Source organism: Paramormyrops kingsleyae, chromosome 22, assembly GCF_048594095.1.
Source record: "Paramormyrops kingsleyae isolate MSU_618 chromosome 22, PKINGS_0.4, whole genome shotgun sequence".
Taxonomy (NCBI): Eukaryota; Metazoa; Chordata; class Actinopteri; order Osteoglossiformes; family Mormyridae; genus Paramormyrops; species Paramormyrops kingsleyae.
The window spans coordinates 2,643,252-2,661,737 of NC_132818.1; the positions used below are offsets into that span (position 1 = coordinate 2,643,252).

Here is an 18,486-nt window from a genome sequence, read left to right on the forward strand (position 1 = left end):
CCTGAGGACTAGATTCGGAAACACAGTCACCATGGATGAGGTAAGAAGACAAACATTCTATGAGTAAGTGTGTGAGTAAGAGAAGCGGGCCGGAACCGAAAACAGCCTGCCTGTGACGTTGCGCAAGACAACGAGAGAGAGAGAGAGAGAGAGAGAGAGAGAGAACCCACAATGGAAATAAACAGAGGATGTATTTACTGTAAGACACCCCAATACAGAAATAAATGGTTGCAATGACAACAAAGTAAAGTTTTACTTCACTAAAGTCATAGTGCAATGGCCCAATGAATAACAGACTTGTAACTACACTTGAAAATACTTTTACATAATTCTGATGGGAAGGGCTTGTTTCAGCATGAGGGGGGCAAAAATACCACAGCTTAAAGAGGAAGGTTATGGCTACAAATGGGGGTGGAGCAAAAGCAAAGAGAAAGAAAGGGGTGTGGAGCTATACTGTAAGCCAGAAACACTCCCACATTCATTCTTACACTCTAAGCACATACCAAGAGCTCATTCCGGGTTTTCCCGCACCGTCGAAGAGGGGACACACCAGAAACTGCTTGGTCTCGCACAGAATTTGTTTCATTCATCGTAGCTGAGAACCACTGAAAGATTTTGTTGACGTAGACAAAAGGAAACTGAATCTGGATTTATACAACACTGTCACACTTGTGGATTTAGATTTCTGATACTTAGGATATTGCCTCTGTGCGGCGTGTGGAATTTGCCGGTCATGTCTGGACGAGTGAGTGTGTAAGTATACCTGTGTCTGTCTGGTATGGCAGTGATACCAGATACCCCGTATTGAAGTTTGTTGGTGCTCCGGCTGGTGTCCTATCTTTGTGCTGTGTTCGCACAACAATACCGATGCACCGTAGTGTGTGACCGCAGGACAGCATTTAAAACGAGCTGCCTGATTTGTCACTTTCAGCTGGAAGTTTCTCATGTCCTTGTTGTCACGTAGCCACTGATAGAAATGCAAGAATGCATGTTTCTTAACTTGATCATTTCCTCTTTGTGTTTTTTTTTTTGGCGGGTTCATTTTAGTGTTTCAAAAATTCAGCAAAGAAGCAAAAACAGAAGTGATATCAGGGACATGCTGATTTCAGGTTCCCCTCCCGTTTCCCAGGTTCACTCACACCGTTAGCCGCCTGTTGTGACCACTGCGGTCCTCCTCAGTTTCAAGGTGCCACACGCTTTTGAGGTGAAAGCCTGAAGCCTCAAGTTCACAGGAAACGGTGAGCACATCTGCTACATTTCAACACGATGAAAAAACTTCTGATCAAGCAGCTGCTTGCCATGTGTTTCAGCTCGGACAGCTAGTTCTCCCCCATCCTCACCCCCGGCCCCTACATAGTTATATCCAGCAGTGTTAGTGCCGCTTTGAGGTGCAGAAACCGAGTGCTGGAGGAAATTGAGGGTGTTTACATCCTGTGGTTTCAGCACCCAAGCCGCTGCGATAGAGGGGAGGCTGCGATACCCAAGCAGCACTTGCCATCTTTAGATAAGTTAACAAACAGGCTCTCCTTACAGACAACAGCAACATAGGGGTGCCTGAGGGCGGGTAGTTCTGTGTCAATCAGTGGCAGCTGCCCCAGCCCGTCCGTATACCTGTTTTACAGGCTCATATCATTACATGGTATACATCTGTGCACTGGAAAATTACAGTGCTGGGTTGCCAGGCATCCACAGCGCGTCACCTTTAGTGAAACCTGCCTGGCCCGTCTCCCTCACCCCAAACCCATTTCACACCGCAGCCCGTCTCCCTCACCTCATACTGCGGCCCTTCTGTCATGTCACAGTGATGTTGAGCTTTTATCCATCTCTATCCACATCTTTCATTTCCCTCATCTTTTTCCTTGTGCCCAGTACTACTGATCCTAAACTTCACATCTCACCCCCACCGCTCCTCTCCTCTCCAGCTTCGTCATCAGCCACATACAGCACTCCTATGTCTGACGGCCCCGTGATGGAAGAGGCTATCCCCTTGCAGACAGTACCCATCCAGAAGTCGGAAGGAAAGAGGCCCAGCAGACGGATCAAGCTTTACAGGAAGCTGGCTGTCTGCAGTATTATCTGTGGGATATCTTGCTTGGGCATTCTGGCTCTGATCAACTCTGTCAGAGTAAGTGTAGCATACACCAGATTGGAAGCTCTGCCTGAGAGTTTCCCTCTGATCTTACTGATGTCTCTCTCTCTCTCCTCCCCCAAAGGCACAGGAGAAGAGGGACACAGATGTGGAGAGCGCTCAGAAGTTTTCCCGTCAGGCACGGAAATATAGCGTCATCGCCATCGTGGTGTGGGTGGGGATCTTGGTTCTCACCCCGGTCATGATGGCCTTGGTATCATACCTGCTGCGTATTGCAGAGTGACTCAGTTTACAGCTTAGTCCACGTTCCAGACGGGCCGCTTTTGTCCAACTGGGCGTGGAAATCCAGTTCCTATGGCCATGACTCCTGCCTGCCTTCTAGTAACAGTATAACAGGTCAGACATGGTGCCTATGACGACTGCCGGCAGCCAGGCAAATCCCATTCATACACTGATTAATTTTTGGATGACAGAGCCATTAAAAAGCATTAACTTAAGAATGACACTAAACAATGCTCGGGAATTTTGGTTTAATGATCAGGTCCTGTGTAGGCTCAAGAAAAGCATCACGTGGCTAGTATCTTAGTAGAAAATTAATCTTTTTGCGACTATTTGGCATTAAGTGTTACTCATATCTTAAATTATATAATGTTTCTTGGGTTAGTCTGACTTAATTTATGTTATGGAGAAGAAATTGTTACACTGTCAATTTTAACTTGTTACATTTTTTGAATTTCAGATTTTATTTACTTTTATTTACTATAAAATGTTTTATAATAAAATTTGACATACCAAATTCAGACCTAGTCATTTTGAAAGTATTAAGTACAGTAACAATACACTTATACTAGCTGCTACAATTTAAATAATACAAACATGCCATAAAAACATTTATTCAGTAGAAAAAAGAAACATTTATATATATCTATATATATAGATCAGTATGATGAAAGCCTCAAGCTAACATGTATGACTATGTTCTATGTATGAAAAAGATAACATTTATAATATACAATGCAGACACCACTATAAAAACTCCTCAATGGTGGTCATTCACAAACAGCATAACTTTCCAGCGCCTACTGCGTGTGGTAAAGCTCCACCCTTCTCCTTTACCTGCTGCAGGGAGCCGTTTCTAACAAAGTAAAATACAGTAGCGATACTGCCAATGAGCAGACCAGGCCAGCGAGCTACAATAATCCAGAGGGGGATAAGGTCAGGTGAAGAAAGTAAAAATCCAGACCAAGATTTTGTTCCAACCAACCAGTTGGTTGTGGCTGTGACTCTTTATAGTGAACTGCTTGGTTGAAGCAAAATCTTGGTCTGGATTTTTACTTTCCAGACTTGAACTATGCACCCCTGCCATAAACACAAAAATGATGCTGCCGTGGTGAGGACGCCAAGGGCCTTGCCACGCACCAGAACTCGAGCTCCAGCCCCGGGACACGCCATCCAGATGGACAGATAAACCTAACTTACTAATGCCTGCTATGCGTACAACACGGATATGAAAGAGAACAGATCCACAGGATAGGGCCCCTTCAGAACACAGCTGGGGGGCGGGGTTTAGTACATAGACGAGAAGCCTGACGCTGGACAGGAGAAAAATGGTGGCACTTGGACACAAAAACAATACAATAAATACAAAATGTATGAATAACTGCCTTTATAACAACAAAAAAGGTCCATGCATGACCAGTCCATATAAGATGCCCTTTTTTTTTAAATCTAGGACGGATGGGGAATGACCCCAATAGATATCCAAGCTGCCTTATAATTTACCAGTAGTTACAGCTCAGGCCAGCACACCTTCGTCGAAGGCAAGCCAGCTGTCTAGTTGAGTGAGTTTGGCACACAGGACCGAATCAAGTTCCTCTGAGGAGAGGGCGGGGCTTTCTCTGCCCCTAGCTCCTCCCCCTCGGCGAGTCCTACCCACGGCAGGCTTCCCACAAGACCCAACCAGAGGTTTCTTGGACTTCCTAGCCACGCCCAATTCGGGGAAATCTACCAATCGCTTGAAACGGCGCTGACTAATCAGGGACAAGGATCCATCACGACAGCTGACCGGTACTTCAAATATCGTCTCTAGACGGCTGTGGGAAAGGGGACAGAGAGAAGAGAAATGTACAAGCATCACAATACAGATCACATTCCTCACTGTAGCAAAAGAAGACTGGAGGAAGATCCTCACCCCTCTGGTGGTTTCTGGAAGTTCTTGTTGGTGTAGATCTCCTCCAAGCTGAACTCCTTCTTCTTCAACCTATAAACAATCACAAGAATCAAGCTTTGAGCAGCTATTTGACTTCGGCATTTACCTCTTAGCTTTCCTTTAAAAAGGCTTGTTACCCACAATGACCAGGGACACACTGACGCATGAAAACCAGCGTCATTATCTAGAACCTCCTTTCATTTCATGCTAAACAAACACATTGGGTGATTAAACGCTGAGTCCACAAATAAGTTCAAACACATTGAAGCCTGAAAGGATATCCCTTTCCACACACCCACACATCCATCAACCTTCCATTTATCTTGGTCAGGGTCACTAGTGGGTGTGGAGCATGTTCCACACAATCATTCACTATTTTAAGGGACACCAATCAGTGAACCACAGGCCTGTGGAGGAACCGGAGAAAATGCACAGACAGAGCAGAGATGTGGTTCAAACCACCAGCCCTAATGGTGTGAAGCGACAGTGCTTCACCTGCGGGGTCACCGTGCCCCCCTCCCCCTAGACATCACATGGTTGTGATTGCATAAACTAAAGTGAAAATAAAATAAAAAAGGGGGGGGGGGGGCTTTCGGAAAAACATGAACATAAAAACACAAACAAAAAAAAGAAAAACAAAAAAACAGACCAAGTCACCAGACCAAGCCCAAGCTAAAGAAGGTTAACAAGCTGATTGTGACAAGTGGGTGTAGAACTGCAGACTATACATGAGAGAAGGCCCCGAGCCACAGGAGGACAGCGGTCCCCGTCTGAGGACTGCGCCCTGTCCCTCCTCACCTGATTGGCTTGGGCAGGCCCATCGGTGTTAGGTTGGCGGGGGGCTTAGGGACGGCCCTGCGGATCCTGATGCGTGACACCTTTCCATGATCACCTCGTTTGACAGAGCCCACCTGCTGGGATAGGGGACAGTACTGGGGTCAGGGGCTGGGGTCACACCACAGGGGAGAGCACTGACCTTTCAAAACAACTCCAGTACCTCATACGGTCCTTGAGTATATCCCAGAATGCACAGGGTGCCAGGCTGGGGACACTAAGGGAAATTCATAGACACCGATTTCATACGATTTTGGCCAGAGTTCAGGGAGAAAATGCACACAAATATGCCAAGAACACACAAACGCAGCACAGGCAGAACCAGGCACAGGATCAACCCCAGAGCTACCCACTGAGCCGGAAACGAAGGGGAACAATTTCAACATGGCCACTAGATGCCAGCATTGAAGCAGATATTCAAATGTGCACCTGATTCTCAACATTTTACTGAAGAAATGAGAAACTGATCAAACTAGAAATGCTGCTTGCGGAATGACAACAATGTGTTCCCTGGATAGCCGTCACCCACCCCCCCAGCCCCCATATAATCCTTACTCCTCCCACACCCCCCAACCTCAATTTCTGGAATCAACTGGTTAGAAATGTAAAAGCCAATAAATGAGTTTTTACCCAAATATCCTAGTTGCGAGACATAACTTGAAAACTACAGCTATTCATTTGTTGTACATTCCACTTACATGCCGAATCAGCAGAAACTTTCCCCACCAATCATGTAGTTACCTGTATTTGTCCACGTTTTGCAATGCTATTTATACAATTAGTATTCCACATATGTCTATTCTGCTCCTCCTTCCCACAATGGTAAAGAAGCTGACAATAAAAGACATGTGTTCCCTGGACGAACCCCCCCTGCCCCTCTTCAATCACACACACACACACACTTCAAATGTTCGTATTATTCATTTCTATGGGCATAACCCTAATCCGAACTATGACAACCTTAACTTCTACCCAGCCCTAATCTTAGCCATAAGTAAACAGAACACATGATTTTTGGCTATATTCATTTTTTAATTGCAGACAAAGATTTTCATAAAATTGAGGTTTATACTGTGGAGACCCGAAAAATGTCCCCACAAGGTAAAAAGGTACAGATTTACACTACATTTTGGGGAAATTTGGTCCCCACAATATAATAATTACAACACACACACACACATACACACTCACTTTGGACAATACCGCAGTCCAACAAAAATATTACTCCACTATGCCCAAAGCTACCTGGCACCTCTCTAAAATCCTTAAAGCCCAAGTTTAATTAAATTCCCCCACAAAACATTTCACCAACTGGCTACAGATACATTCTGCTGAATGGGGGTCTGGCAATTGGGGGGGGGGGGGGGGGGGGGAAGAACATCTATAACGATTTTAGAATATTCAGAAAATCGTCTCGTTCTACAGTTTGAGGACCACTGACCGGTACAATGTTCCTAGGAAGCTTGAAAAAGATACTTTCAAACTTCAAATCGCTTTGGTTATGTCATGTCTGCAAGCCTCCTTTTAAGTTCTATTACTGCAGTTTTCTTCCTCCACAATCAACTATTGTTGAGGTTTCAATTTTGGGGTGATGTATCAATTATATATTTACATCCATATAAAATATTTTGGAAAAGTGGTAATAAGATCAATTAAAGATCAAATAGAGTAAAAGGAGTAATAATATTAAATAGAATTATCCTGTCCACAAGTTCAAGCGTCTTATACAAGTCACCCTACCTTTTGCTGTTACTAAGAGCTGTTACTCCGTACAATGTGCCTTCATACTCCTGCTTCAATTTTGGGGCAAACTGTCTCAGCTTTTGAGGGGTTCCCGTTAGTCTCCGATAGAAAGGTTTGAAAAAAGATCAAGTGTCTGAAACTGCCCCTCTTTGTATCACTATGCAGCTCTGCTTCAATTTTCATATAATCTGTCTCAAAATGTAAACAGCCCAAAAAGATCCATCAAATAGTTTCTGAGTTCTCATCTTAAAGAGAAAGTGACTGACAGCTGCAGATCGGTATCAATGGTGATGAGAACAATGGAAAATTTGGTTATAGTTTAACTGAAAAAAATAACAGAAAAATAAAAATTAGCTTAGTATTTGTGGAGACTGTACTGAAGTGGCAGAATTTTAAATTAATCAGAGTAGCGATGTCCCAAAACCCAATATTTTCGGTACCAATTCGGTATCAACGCTCAGAAGACATAATGATACTAGTTTATGTCCCAGTGTTGGTAGTAACCAGTGAAATCAGTACTTATCACAGTAGTCTATGATGCTAAAAAGATAACATGATGCGTTACCCAAATTTAATTCTTTTCTGTGCAGAACTGCTCATTTTTAAATAATCTTTTTCAGCGGAACAGTCTAGCTAGTTTGTGATTTACATCTGCTGCGTATTGCAAGTGCACTAAGTCTGATAATTTTGGGGATACCCAGTGACACCTGAAGAAAAACAAAATGTTTCAAAATGGTAGAGAGTTGTGGTTCAGCACCTGTACCACAACAATCATTTATTGACAGGAAAAATTATATTTAGAAATATTTGGTATCATAGATGCCAAAAATCCTGTTTGCAAAATGAGTCAGTGTTTTTTTAAACTAAAGCAACACATGAAACCTTGATAAGCACTTGAAAGACTGACAAATCAAATTTATTAAAAGACTTAAAGCTTAAAAGTTAGTACAGTGGTACCTCAGTTCTCGAACTCATTAGAACTTGAATTTCTTAAAAGTCGAACCAACCAGTTCGAAAAAAATTACCTAGAACTCGATCTGAATCTCAGAAGTCAAACCGTGAATGCTGACCTAAGATAACTTGTACGCGCAGGGAAATGAGTCACGCGGCACGTCTCAGCAGAAACAAAGGGTAACGCTTCAGTCTCAGCCTCGCATTCCCTGTGAGATCGTGCATGTTTACACTAGCTGAATACATATAGATACATTTAGACAATGATAGACAGTAATTATTATATAATAAAATACATTTTAAAATAAAGATTTCTTATTATTTTAATATTGAAAATAAACCATTAATACATTTAATTATAATATTGTCATGCCCAGCGGGGACGGAACGGAGACAAAGGCGCAGATGTCAGGGTATCGGGGAATACAGAGTTTAATTACAGGTAAGGCAGGCAAAACGCAGACGGACAATACAATGACCGGACTAGGGAAAGAAACTGAAACGCGGACTAAATAGAGGACTAATTATGGCGTTAAATTACTGCCAAAACTAGCGCGTATGCGCTCGCGAGCAGAAAATTCATGCTCTCTACGTGTTCGCGTTTGCACAGCACTCGCTCGCTCGCTCAGCCAAAATTAGTGCCAAAAGTCGAACCACGCGCGCATGTGTGCTCGCAAGCTGAAAACCCATCCTCTCGACGCGCTTGCGTCTACACAGCACTCGCTCGCTCAACAGGATGAATTTTGACACTTTGGAGGTGGGAACAGTGGCTAATATCTCCGCTCCTTTGATTGATTTTTTTAAATTTTGACGATTTGCTTTGGTAGAAGATGAAGATAACCGCGGTCAGTGACAAATTAAGTTAGCCTCATATTTGATATTCAGTTTTATGGCTTTAATAACTTTTAATGGAAGGGTGGGAGTTTTTAATGACAAAATCGTGATGTCCAGTACATAGACAACGATGCACACTGATTATTTTTGCGCTTCAAAGCATTCCTTGATTTGTGCAAAATCGTGTTAATAGTTAATATGACATGTTGGTTTAGCATTTTGGGCACATACGCGCGCATGGTTTTTATGCGCGCGAGTTTTGGCACTAATTTAACGCCATAACTAACGACAACAAGCAGATACAGCTGATCACACGGGGATTCCACACGAGGTTAAAGAGGGGGCATGGCACACGGAAGGAGCGGACGATCGGGGCATGACTTTTTTTTTTAAACTTTAAAAATTACTGTTTTGATAAATGTGCTTCGATGTCTTTAGTACAGTATATGCTTTTCTTGCTTTGTCCGGTTCATTTGGTGTTTAAATGCTTAAAAAAAAAAAAAAAAAAATTTTTGGGGCCAGGCTTTCCATTATTTCTTCTGGGGAAACTTCGATCAGAACTCAAACTTTTTAGGATTCGGTCCAGAGTTCTGAACGGATTAATTTCGAGTTCTGAAGTACCACTGTATTTTAATGTTCCATCATCTTGTTTTATCTAAAAAAGCACAGATTGGCAGTACTGTTCGATTCAGCTCAGATCATTTATGATTAATATAAACAATTTGTGTTGTATCATGATGTAGCATCCTTGACGTTAATGTGTCAATATAACCATAGCCTATATAAGTCAATATTTACAGGCTAAATTGTCTGTAGGCGTGCCAGTGAATTTTTACCAGTCAACCAATTACAGTAAGAATGTATAAAGAGCCGCATGTTGCCTCGTATTACTTTGCACAATCTCAGTTATTGACTGATTGCAAAACTGCCATTTAAAGCTACTTTTAACATTAATTTGTAAATACTTTTGATTCCTTATATTTTGTTGATGTAAGTTTTAAGAAATGGGAGTTAAAATGGAAAATTTGTCTTGTCATGGTGTCGAATTAGATTTCTAATTTCTAGTATTGAGAATTGAGATTGGTATTACTACAGACTTCTAAAATTTTGTTAACGTGATATCCCAAATTAAAAGTGAATTGACTAACTACACTGCAGTATATAAAAGGCTAATTAGGTAACTGTGGTTATCCCTAGATTGTTAAATGTAGTGAGGACCCCTGCAATGAAACGGGAACAGCTAAGGAAATCTGGGGTTGGTGGAAACTGTGGCTCATTTTTTCCCATATGGCTCTTTGAGATCATTTTCAAGTTTGTAGTCCTGAACATAGGTGAGGAGACTGAGGAGGCTACCTTGAACTCTGAGTAGCAGACTGCCTTTTCCTCCTGGGTTCTGTAACTCTGACTGCTCTCCTCTTTCCGCTGGAGCCTCCCTGGACTGTGTCCCTCTAAGGAGACCTGTGAGGAGACACTGACAAACCAAGCCGAAAGGAATAAAAGTCAGCATTTGCCAGGAGAAGGGTGACTCCCATAGGCTGAATGGGAAATAAGATCCAAAACAGGCAATGGTCCTCAGTCGTAACAATACAATTAAAAAATTAATTCAAACCCTCCGAAATTAAATCACTGGTTCCTCCTGAACTTCATGGGTGCTCACCTACATAGAGATGAAATGGAAGCAGCGGGTTGGCCAGTTCTGGGATGGGCAGAGGGACTGGTGCCAGGGAAGAGGTGACGGACTACTGGAGAAGCAGGGAAGGGGTATGAGGGGAAGGTGGAGGACGAAGGGGAGTCGTCACGACTGCTGCTGCCACCAGTGCTGGCTCCTGAGCTGCAGCCGCTCCCGTCACGTTTCTGCGAGAGGAAGGCCAGTGGGCTGGACAGGAAGCAGGAGGCAAGAGCTGTCTGGGGGGTGCAGGAGGGAGAGGTGGTGGAGAAACCAGTAGGGTACACCTCCTTGCGGAGACACAAGGGGGCGATCTCCCGTTCCACCTCCACGCTGCAGACAGTGTGCCGACGAGTCCGCTTGACTGGCGAGGGAGGGGGGTGAACCAGAGAGTGCTGCTGGAGGAAGGAGGAAGGAAGGCTGCTGTGGGGGGGTGAAGGGCATGGTGAGGTGCTCCAGCAGTCCTCGAGGAGGGATGAGGGGATCTCGGGACAGGAGCGGCTTCGCAGCAAGCGAGCATGCAGAGGACCGCTACCTGATGCCTTCGGTAGACCAGCCTCCTTCCGCTGCTGCCCCACCACCCTGGCACTGTCACTCCCCTCCTGCTCCCTTGTAGTCTTTATTCCATGCCCTCTTCTCGGCTCTACTGAACCACTTGCAATGGAGCCGGTCACAATCCCTGGTTCTTCCTCCTCCCTGGCATTCTTCTCTACAATCTCTAATCTCTCAAGCTTCACAAAAACATTTGAGGCAGCCAGGTGAAGAGCACAAAAAGCCTTTTTCTCCTCTTCACAATATGGTGAGAAGCCACCCACAGTTGGAGCAGAAGTCCCATTGTCCGATTGGTCAGCCATTACACGCAAGGTGCACCCATCCACTGACTTATCTTTTGCCATCAGTGGGTCATCGGATGGGGTTAGAGAGCTGGTAAATGGTGAGAAGTTCTTGAAAGGGCTCTTTGGTGCTGCCATTGTATTGAATGAACTTGAATCTTTACCAAGGTGTTGACCAACTGCCTCTTTTGGATGAAGTTCTGTAGCACTGGAATCTCTACTCTCCAGTGTTCCTCCTTCAATCTCGCTGTTTTTCTCTAAACCTTCTGATTGTGCCATCTGCCGCCCCATGCCCACAACCTGACTCCTGCCCCCATCAGCCCCTCTCAGTCCTTTAGAGAACTTTTTAGGTCCCTTTGTTGCACTACAAAGGGTCTTAAGTTTTCGTTTCCTAGCTCTCTGCTGACCTAAATTTACCGCTGCTTGGTCACCATCAGTCTCCTTACTCACCTCCATCAAATTGTTTGCCTGTAGAGCATAGTCAAGGTCCCTTTGCACAACCTGACTCTCTTTACAATTTGCAGTGAGACCCATCTCAATGTCTGGATTTGAACCTTGATCTCTCATGTTTGGTACCTGGGGACACATGCTGTCTGACATACCCCTGCGGACCATTGCACCCTCCTTTTCCCTCGCTATCGTGATAGTCATTGTAGTGGAGACCTGAGTCGAGCACGACGCTTTTGTACAATCCGTCAAAGATGGTGTGAACACCTCCGAGGTACATGGACTGCAGTCAGCTCTGGCAACATTAGGCGGCTCTGGACACCTCAATAATTTACCTTTATTACAACAATTACTTTTGTTGGTTACATTCCTGTTGATACTGTGGTCAGACCCACTGTTACCAACACTGCCGTCTGTAAGATCAGAGGGAAGGTTCTTTGGGCAGCTAACAGCGAGCTTCTTGGTGGAAGTCACCACCTCTGTGACAGGAGATTTTTGTTTTTTTCTTGTTATACTCCAACCTTTATGTGCTCTTCTTCCTCTTTGAGATTCAGATCTACCACTTCCCAAGGCAGTTTGCTTATGTGTGCCGACTATGACAGCATCGCCCTTAACCCTATGACACTCAACGTTGACATGACACATCCTTTTGCTTCTCCTCTGCACTTGTCTCACTGTTCTGACATCTGCAGTTGAGGCACTTAACAATTCTCCAGCATGTTTTTCCAGTAATTTCTCATTGTCTTTAACTTGCTTTGCTATGTTTCCTCTGCAATCTGCCTTTTGATCTTCTTCAGGTTGGACTCGCCAAGATTTTTCTGTTCCAACTTTTTCTTCGGTGGAAGAAGGTCCTTTCAGTAAAGGACTGAGTAGAGGGCAGGCCAAAACCTCTAGGTGATTTAGCTGCAGCTTGTCCTCTGCTTGGCTTCGAACAGAGGGTCCACTCATATTTCCTGGCCATATAGAGGATTTTCTCGGTGAGGAAAGAGAAGCTGTACATTCCTTTCTTTCAGTATCGGTGTTGTTCTGGTCCCACGAGATGGTTAAGGTTGAAGGCTGCCTATCTTCAACACTGTCCAAGAATTTCAGCTGTCCAACACCTGCCTCCTCAACCTCAGAGAGTCTGAGAGAATCAGGGGGTGTGTAATACTTTAAGGGTGTTAAGTGATCAGACTCCACGCTAATAACTGTCTCATGAGTCACAGGCCCTGAGGAATCTTTGAGGGTATGCCCCTCCCTCAGCTCAGAGAGGACCGATGATACTTCTGAAAAAACCAAACCGGCTTCCACAGCAGACAAAGGCAACCGTTTGCGAGGACCTTCAGGAGAGGAGTCAAGCTCAAGCATACGTTTACGGTCCAACCTTCTCAACAGAATACATGCCTCCATCTGCTCCGGTGTGCCAGGGTTTAAGGATAAACTGAGCCTAGTGTTGCAGGAATTCTCAGAAGAGGAATCCACCCGGGAATCTATCCCTTTCTCCGCACCAGATCTATGTTGTAGACAGAGATCTGAATGAAGCTCCTGCTCACCCTGCCTAACAGAAGCTACTTGGTCATCAGAATCCCTCAGACCATCTATTTCATACACAGCAACACCATCACTGTTCTGTTCATCAAAAAGGGCAAAATCCTGCTCTTGAACAGAGCTTTGGACATTGGCCTCTGCCACAAAGTTTAATCTCTGTATTGCAGACGACCTGCGGACAACACAGTTCAGTTCTCCATCTGTGCAGCAGTTATTTATGATTCCTGTGCTGATCTCTCTTTGGAGTTCTTTGTTGGTCAACATTTTGATACTGCTCTCTGCTCCTTTCTGCTCTCCTTCAGTTTTTTGCTCTGAATGGAGTCCTTTGTGGGCACTTGAGTAGCCATCAGAGTCCTCGCTGGGATTCGTGAGAACTGGGTTGTCGCTGCAGGCCGAGGACGAGGGGCTCGTTTTGAAAAACCTGACCGGAGTCATAACGATTTCGGTGAAACTTGCCATCTTCGATTTGAATGTCTGCAACAAGGGACCAATTACCCACTGCTTCACAGGAGAAGGACTTTCAGGAGGTTTGGGCTGTTCTAGACCACTTTCTGTTTCACCAGCTTCCAGCCCAGTCTTAAAATTTCCAGTGGCAGAGTCCTCTTCTTGAACTATGGAAGCAGCAGACTCCACAAATTTAGAGCCGTGTCCCCCAGTGGACCTACAATCAAAAAGATGCATTAAGCACCAAAGACCTATACCATTCACCAACATACATGAATGATAGTGGTGTAACAGCTCTGAAGACTGAAAACCACAATACAAATGTTCACAATTTTGAGTCGCGTTTCTAGAAGATTTAACGCTGCTCTCAACTGTCTTACTAATGTTATGAAGCTCATTTTTCATTTCAGAATTAACATCAACACATGTAAATCACAAAATTATTGCATTTAGTTAGGGCAAACTGTACATTTCGTAAATTTCACACATTACACCTATTTTTTTTTGTCTTCCAACTGTGTGTGTCACGTGACTATTTTGGTCCAACCATGATTGAGGTCTGAACTGAACTGCAGATTTGGAGAATTATTACCTCCCTAATGAATAATATCGTAAATGACAAAAATGGTTCTGAATCATAAATAAATCCTCCCTGTAACAGTTCTGTGTGAGTTGTTCATTTGCAAAGGCATCTGAATGTGACTCCTAATTATATGAGAATATGGGGTCCTTTTTCCACACAGTTTTAAGGAGATCAAGCTGATACACTTCTGGTGCGTTCGATTATTTCTCTCCAAGTCAGAACTCGGATGAAAACGTCACGAAACATCAAATAAAATGTCACTTCTCGTCGGAAACACGCCTCTTTTATGGTGTTTGTCACATCACGGCAAGAAGGCGAGCAGGGAAGCAGGGAAAAGGAGCCAGGAAGTCAAATAAACGGGGTTTTAATCGGATGACAGGACCGGGGGAAGCACATGGACGAACGTCAATGACAAATCTGGGGAATACTGACTCAGACGAGGACTAAATACAAAAGACGAGCTAAGGGTAACGAGCAACAGGTGAGAACAATCAGGCAGAAACAGGAGGTAACGAGGTGGGCGTGGCACACATTAGGATCGGACGGAGCTGGGCGTGATAACGTTGATGTCGGACAAGATTTTGTTGTCCAAGTTGCCCCTGTGACGTAACTGGCAGCTTACACACTCAACAGTAATTATTTTTAAAGATTTATAAAATAGGTTTACTTTGTTAAATGTATTAGTTATAAATGTAACTGCACGTGTGCGATTTAGAGAATACCATATCATGACCGTAAACAGTATCCTATCATGCAATATCAGATTTTTACCAGACTTGTTAGTGTCTTTGGTTTGTTTGTAGTTTGTTTGCATCTCGAAAAAAGAATATCGATATGAATGTGCTAAAATATTTTATAAAGCTTTTAATGTGGTTTGACTAGTTCGTGTTTCTTGTTTGTCTCTCGGAAAAAATAATCTCACTCCAAATCTGCTAAAATATAAAGCAACAACACACAGCAGCGTGTTCATGGAGGCAGCCATGTTTGTTCCGAGATATGGTAGCTCGAACGGGAGATTGTCGGACGTGATGCCACTCAACTCGGAATTTCCGAGAGTTCCGAGAGAAAAACGAACACACCATTCATTGCGGAACAACTGTATTTCTTTAATGCTAAACTCAAGGCAACCTCGGATGCAGCTTCTCAGCGTTCTGTAAAGGTTGGTTCATACTTGTCCGCACGAACATTTACGATGCATTTGACATCATTGTGCGTCTCCACAGACGAAAGCCTGCCGCACTCCAAATTTGTGTCTGCACAGCTCTGGACACACTGCACACGATCCATTCGCTAGCGTCCACTTTAGATACCATAATGGATGCATTTGACGAGCATTGGGGTAACTTGAAAACCCTACAGACTATATAATAAAACTGTTACATACATGTAAATTAGAAATATGAAACGTTGGCAGCCTTGTGAGCTGGCTCTCTGAATTTGTAAAAAATGGAGAAGCGGACACAACCCTCACTGCTGTGGTACGTGTGCAGGGAACATCAGAATAATAACATTTCTGTGTATGCATAGATGGAACGGATATGCGAGTGTTGCAATTCTGCGGAGAAGTATGAACCAGTCTTAATAAATCACAACCAATCAGTCAACATACTAATCTGTCAGTTTGCCATCGTATCTTTATGCCCAGCAAACTTTTCTGTATTTTTTTCTGCAACCACTATTTAGGGAAAAACTTACATGATCATTCCACTTTGATCTTGTATGCTGCAACTTCTCTGTAGAGAAAAACATTACAAATCAACTCAAACATCAACATTTTATACACACACATAAGTTCCCTGGATCTCTCGTGAACTCTCACTCATACTTGATCATCACCCTGCCCCAGAATGGGTTTGCACAAAGGTTTACACACAAGGACTGGCACAAATGGCACAGCATTCAAGGCTGCCAAACAGGTCTGGGCCAGCGAGATACAAAACAATTTTCATCCCAAAAAAGGAATCATCATGAAAACAATGAGTCGAAATGGCCAGAAACCACCCATCTTTCACAGAGGCCTCAAAATAGGAGCAAAACCTGATAAATGGCACACAGAGAGACGCACAGTGCTGTCTGCTGAATCCTCCTTCTGATTCTTAAGTGGGGAATCAATCCTTATTAGCTTCACAGACAAGGACTTTGGAACCTGTACCTGAAAATTAAAAAAAACAATACACTTAATCAGTTATCCAACACTGCTTCAATGCATGATTTACCATTTGAAAGCATCTGCCAGAGTCTATCAGCATCCTGACATTTACAATTTACGTAGCTCACCATTTCACTGCAACAAATCAGGTCAAAAGATTTCTTCTCTGAAAAATGTTGTTCTAACAGTGAGACCTGAACTGAGAAGCTTCTGACTAAGCGACTACACCTGTGCCTATGTTTAAACAGCATGTACTCACTTCCTTAAGCCAAAAACCAATATGCCACTGAAGATGTTCAACAGCAGAGATGAGTAAGCTTTCACCCATGACAAAATGCATCTCATTATTATCAAATCCATCAAAAGACACTTCAGGAATTCTGAGTGGGACAGACCCGAGATACCGTGTTGCTGGAGATCCTCTTCGCGAGGGAGGAAGAGGACCTCGTCCTCTTCTGTATGGCACCTTGGAGCTCCTTGGCCAGCTGAAGACGACCACTCCTCCTCCTTGCTTTGCTCCTTCCCCCATCAGTGAGCACCCTGGATGTCAGTGACATTCGAGCAGGCAAAATATCCAAGTAGTTGGAGTTAAAACGGGGTAAAGCATACTTAAATTATAACATTCAGTGAGAGAAGCATTTGCTTCTTAGCTTGGAGCAAACTAATCTAGCAACTGGAGAGGATACCAGCCTTCTCAGTGTCCTGCTACAGCAGTTTAAACACTTGGCTGGGATTGCTGGTTCCCATTTGCTGGTGGTGGAAGTTTCCCTTTGTGGGATTTATAAAGTTCAGAAAGACTATGTTACATTTCTGATGTGCTGTTTTGAGGTAGTCAGGGAAGATTTTTCCCCCGTTTTGTTTCAGGAATTTACAACGAACAATGACGACGAAGACAGCAAGATTAAGGAGATCTCAAAGGCTCAACCAAATAGACAGGAACTGGGACAGACAAGGTACCTGCATGTGACAAGAGGAGGAGGCTGGAGACTGGGATGGGAATTGCTTTGAGGAGCTTTGCAAGCAGCTTTCGCATCTTCTTCCATTGGACAGATAACCTGGGGGAAGGGCAATATCCTCAATTTTTCCTCTGCTGCAACAGCAGTCACAGAAAGTGTATAATTCCAAATGCATTTTTTTGTGGTCGTTGGTCGTGCATTACAGTCCCCTAGCTAATGTATTCTTATTTTTTTGTTTACCGTAACATTGTTAGCTATTTCTAATAAAATAAACGTAAAACCACGAACTCGGATCATGTTGACCCACAAGGACAGTGCCCTGAAACAATAAATGCGAACTTACCGATCGCTTTTCGCCGGCCGAAACAGCTTTTCCAAGCGGGCGTGCACCGGCTCCGGTCACGGAGTAAAACTAGCTCCGTTTCCGATGCACCGGGCAATGCCGCTGCTTCGGATCGAGCCCCATCAGCCTGCTATCGGTATGCGACGAGAGGAGGGCGAGCAAAAGCCCGAAGTGGCCGCACAGTAACGAGCAAACACTTACTTATCCCCCAAACTACACAAATCACACCACCGGACAGCCACGGATGTTATTTCTCCACGTTAACGAGGAATACCGCTAGATTTTAAAAAGTCAGCCTGCCGCATCGAATTAACAGGCGGCACGATCGTGCTGATACACTTTGACTTCGATATGCAGTAAATATTTAGTAAGCCAACTAACGAAGGACGGATTGCCATCAATATTACAAAAAAAACTAAGCAAGTTAATTAAAGGGGGAAAAGCAATTTCGGGCCAGTAATATGTTTACATAAATCCGCACAAAATCATTTGCAAAAGGCACCCATTTATATTGCTTTTTAAATGTTAAATATTTCACTGCAACAATACACAAATAAGAATTATGCAGCGCGACCGCCGACAACGATATGACTCTATCGACGGCGCCCAACCTTACAATTTCACTCAAGTTGCTTCCCTAAACGTAACGCCTCACAACCTACCACAGTTGACGGTTCTCAACCAATCAGCTGGCAAACCGTTTAACTTATACCCGCCTCCTACTACTTCCAGAGATCAACCAATGGGAAATTACAAACCGTGGCTTATTGACCAATAAAACAGAGAGAAGAGCTCTTCTAACGAAAAGAGACCAATGAATTGATCTGGAAGCGGTCTTTCCACCCAGATGAACTTTAATAATACATCCTGAACCAATT

The 18,486-nt window shown here is 43.8% G+C and overlaps 1 protein-coding gene and 1 long non-coding RNA gene across 4 annotated transcripts; one reads left to right on the forward strand and one right to left on the reverse strand.

Moving 5' to 3' along the window:
- The first annotated feature begins 460 nt into the window (after positions 1-460).
- On the forward strand, positions 461-2,889 carry LOC111854064 (uncharacterized). Its single transcript, XR_002840592.2, has 4 exons — positions 461-753; positions 1,130-1,238; positions 1,923-2,125; positions 2,214-2,889. It is a non-coding gene; the product is annotated as an uncharacterized lncRNA (long non-coding RNA).
- Positions 2,606-18,277, reverse strand: prr14 (proline rich 14). 3 transcript variants are annotated; one of them, XM_072704608.1, is made up of 10 exons: positions 17,609-18,277; positions 17,267-17,364; positions 16,705-16,849; positions 16,226-16,312; positions 15,856-15,893; positions 10,318-13,794; positions 10,014-10,131; positions 5,097-5,209; positions 4,281-4,349; positions 2,606-4,182 (listed from the first exon to the last, which is right to left on the reverse strand). In XM_072704608.1, the coding sequence occupies exons 2-10, from the start codon at positions 17,350-17,352 to the stop codon at positions 3,885-3,887; spliced, it is 4,431 nt and encodes a 1,476-aa protein (XP_072560709.1). In that variant the 5' UTR covers positions 17,353-17,364; positions 17,609-18,277; the 3' UTR covers positions 2,606-3,884. The 3 variants fall into 3 exon arrangements, with proteins under 3 accessions (XP_072560709.1, XP_072560710.1, XP_072560708.1); XM_072704609.1 differs by having other exon boundaries at positions 5,097-5,212; positions 16,714-16,849; positions 17,609-18,275; XM_072704607.1 differs by having other exon boundaries at positions 5,097-5,212; positions 17,609-18,275.
- Positions 18,278-18,486: the final 209 nt, after the last annotated feature.

Excerpts from the sequence above, each read along its gene's own strand:
- prr14 (XM_072704607.1), bottom strand. The coding sequence starts at position 17,352 with ATGGAAGAAGATGCGAAAGCTGCTTGCAAAGCTCCTCAAAGCAATTCC. Across the intron at positions 13,795-15,855 it reads GATCAAAGTGGAATGATCAT|GTCCACTGGGGGACACGGCT; the intron begins GTAAGTTTTTCC and ends TTTTGATTGTAG. Across the intron at positions 4,183-4,280 it reads TTCCAGAAACCACCAGAGGG|CCGTCTAGAGACGATATTTG; the intron begins GTGAGGATCTTC and ends CCTTTCCCACAG.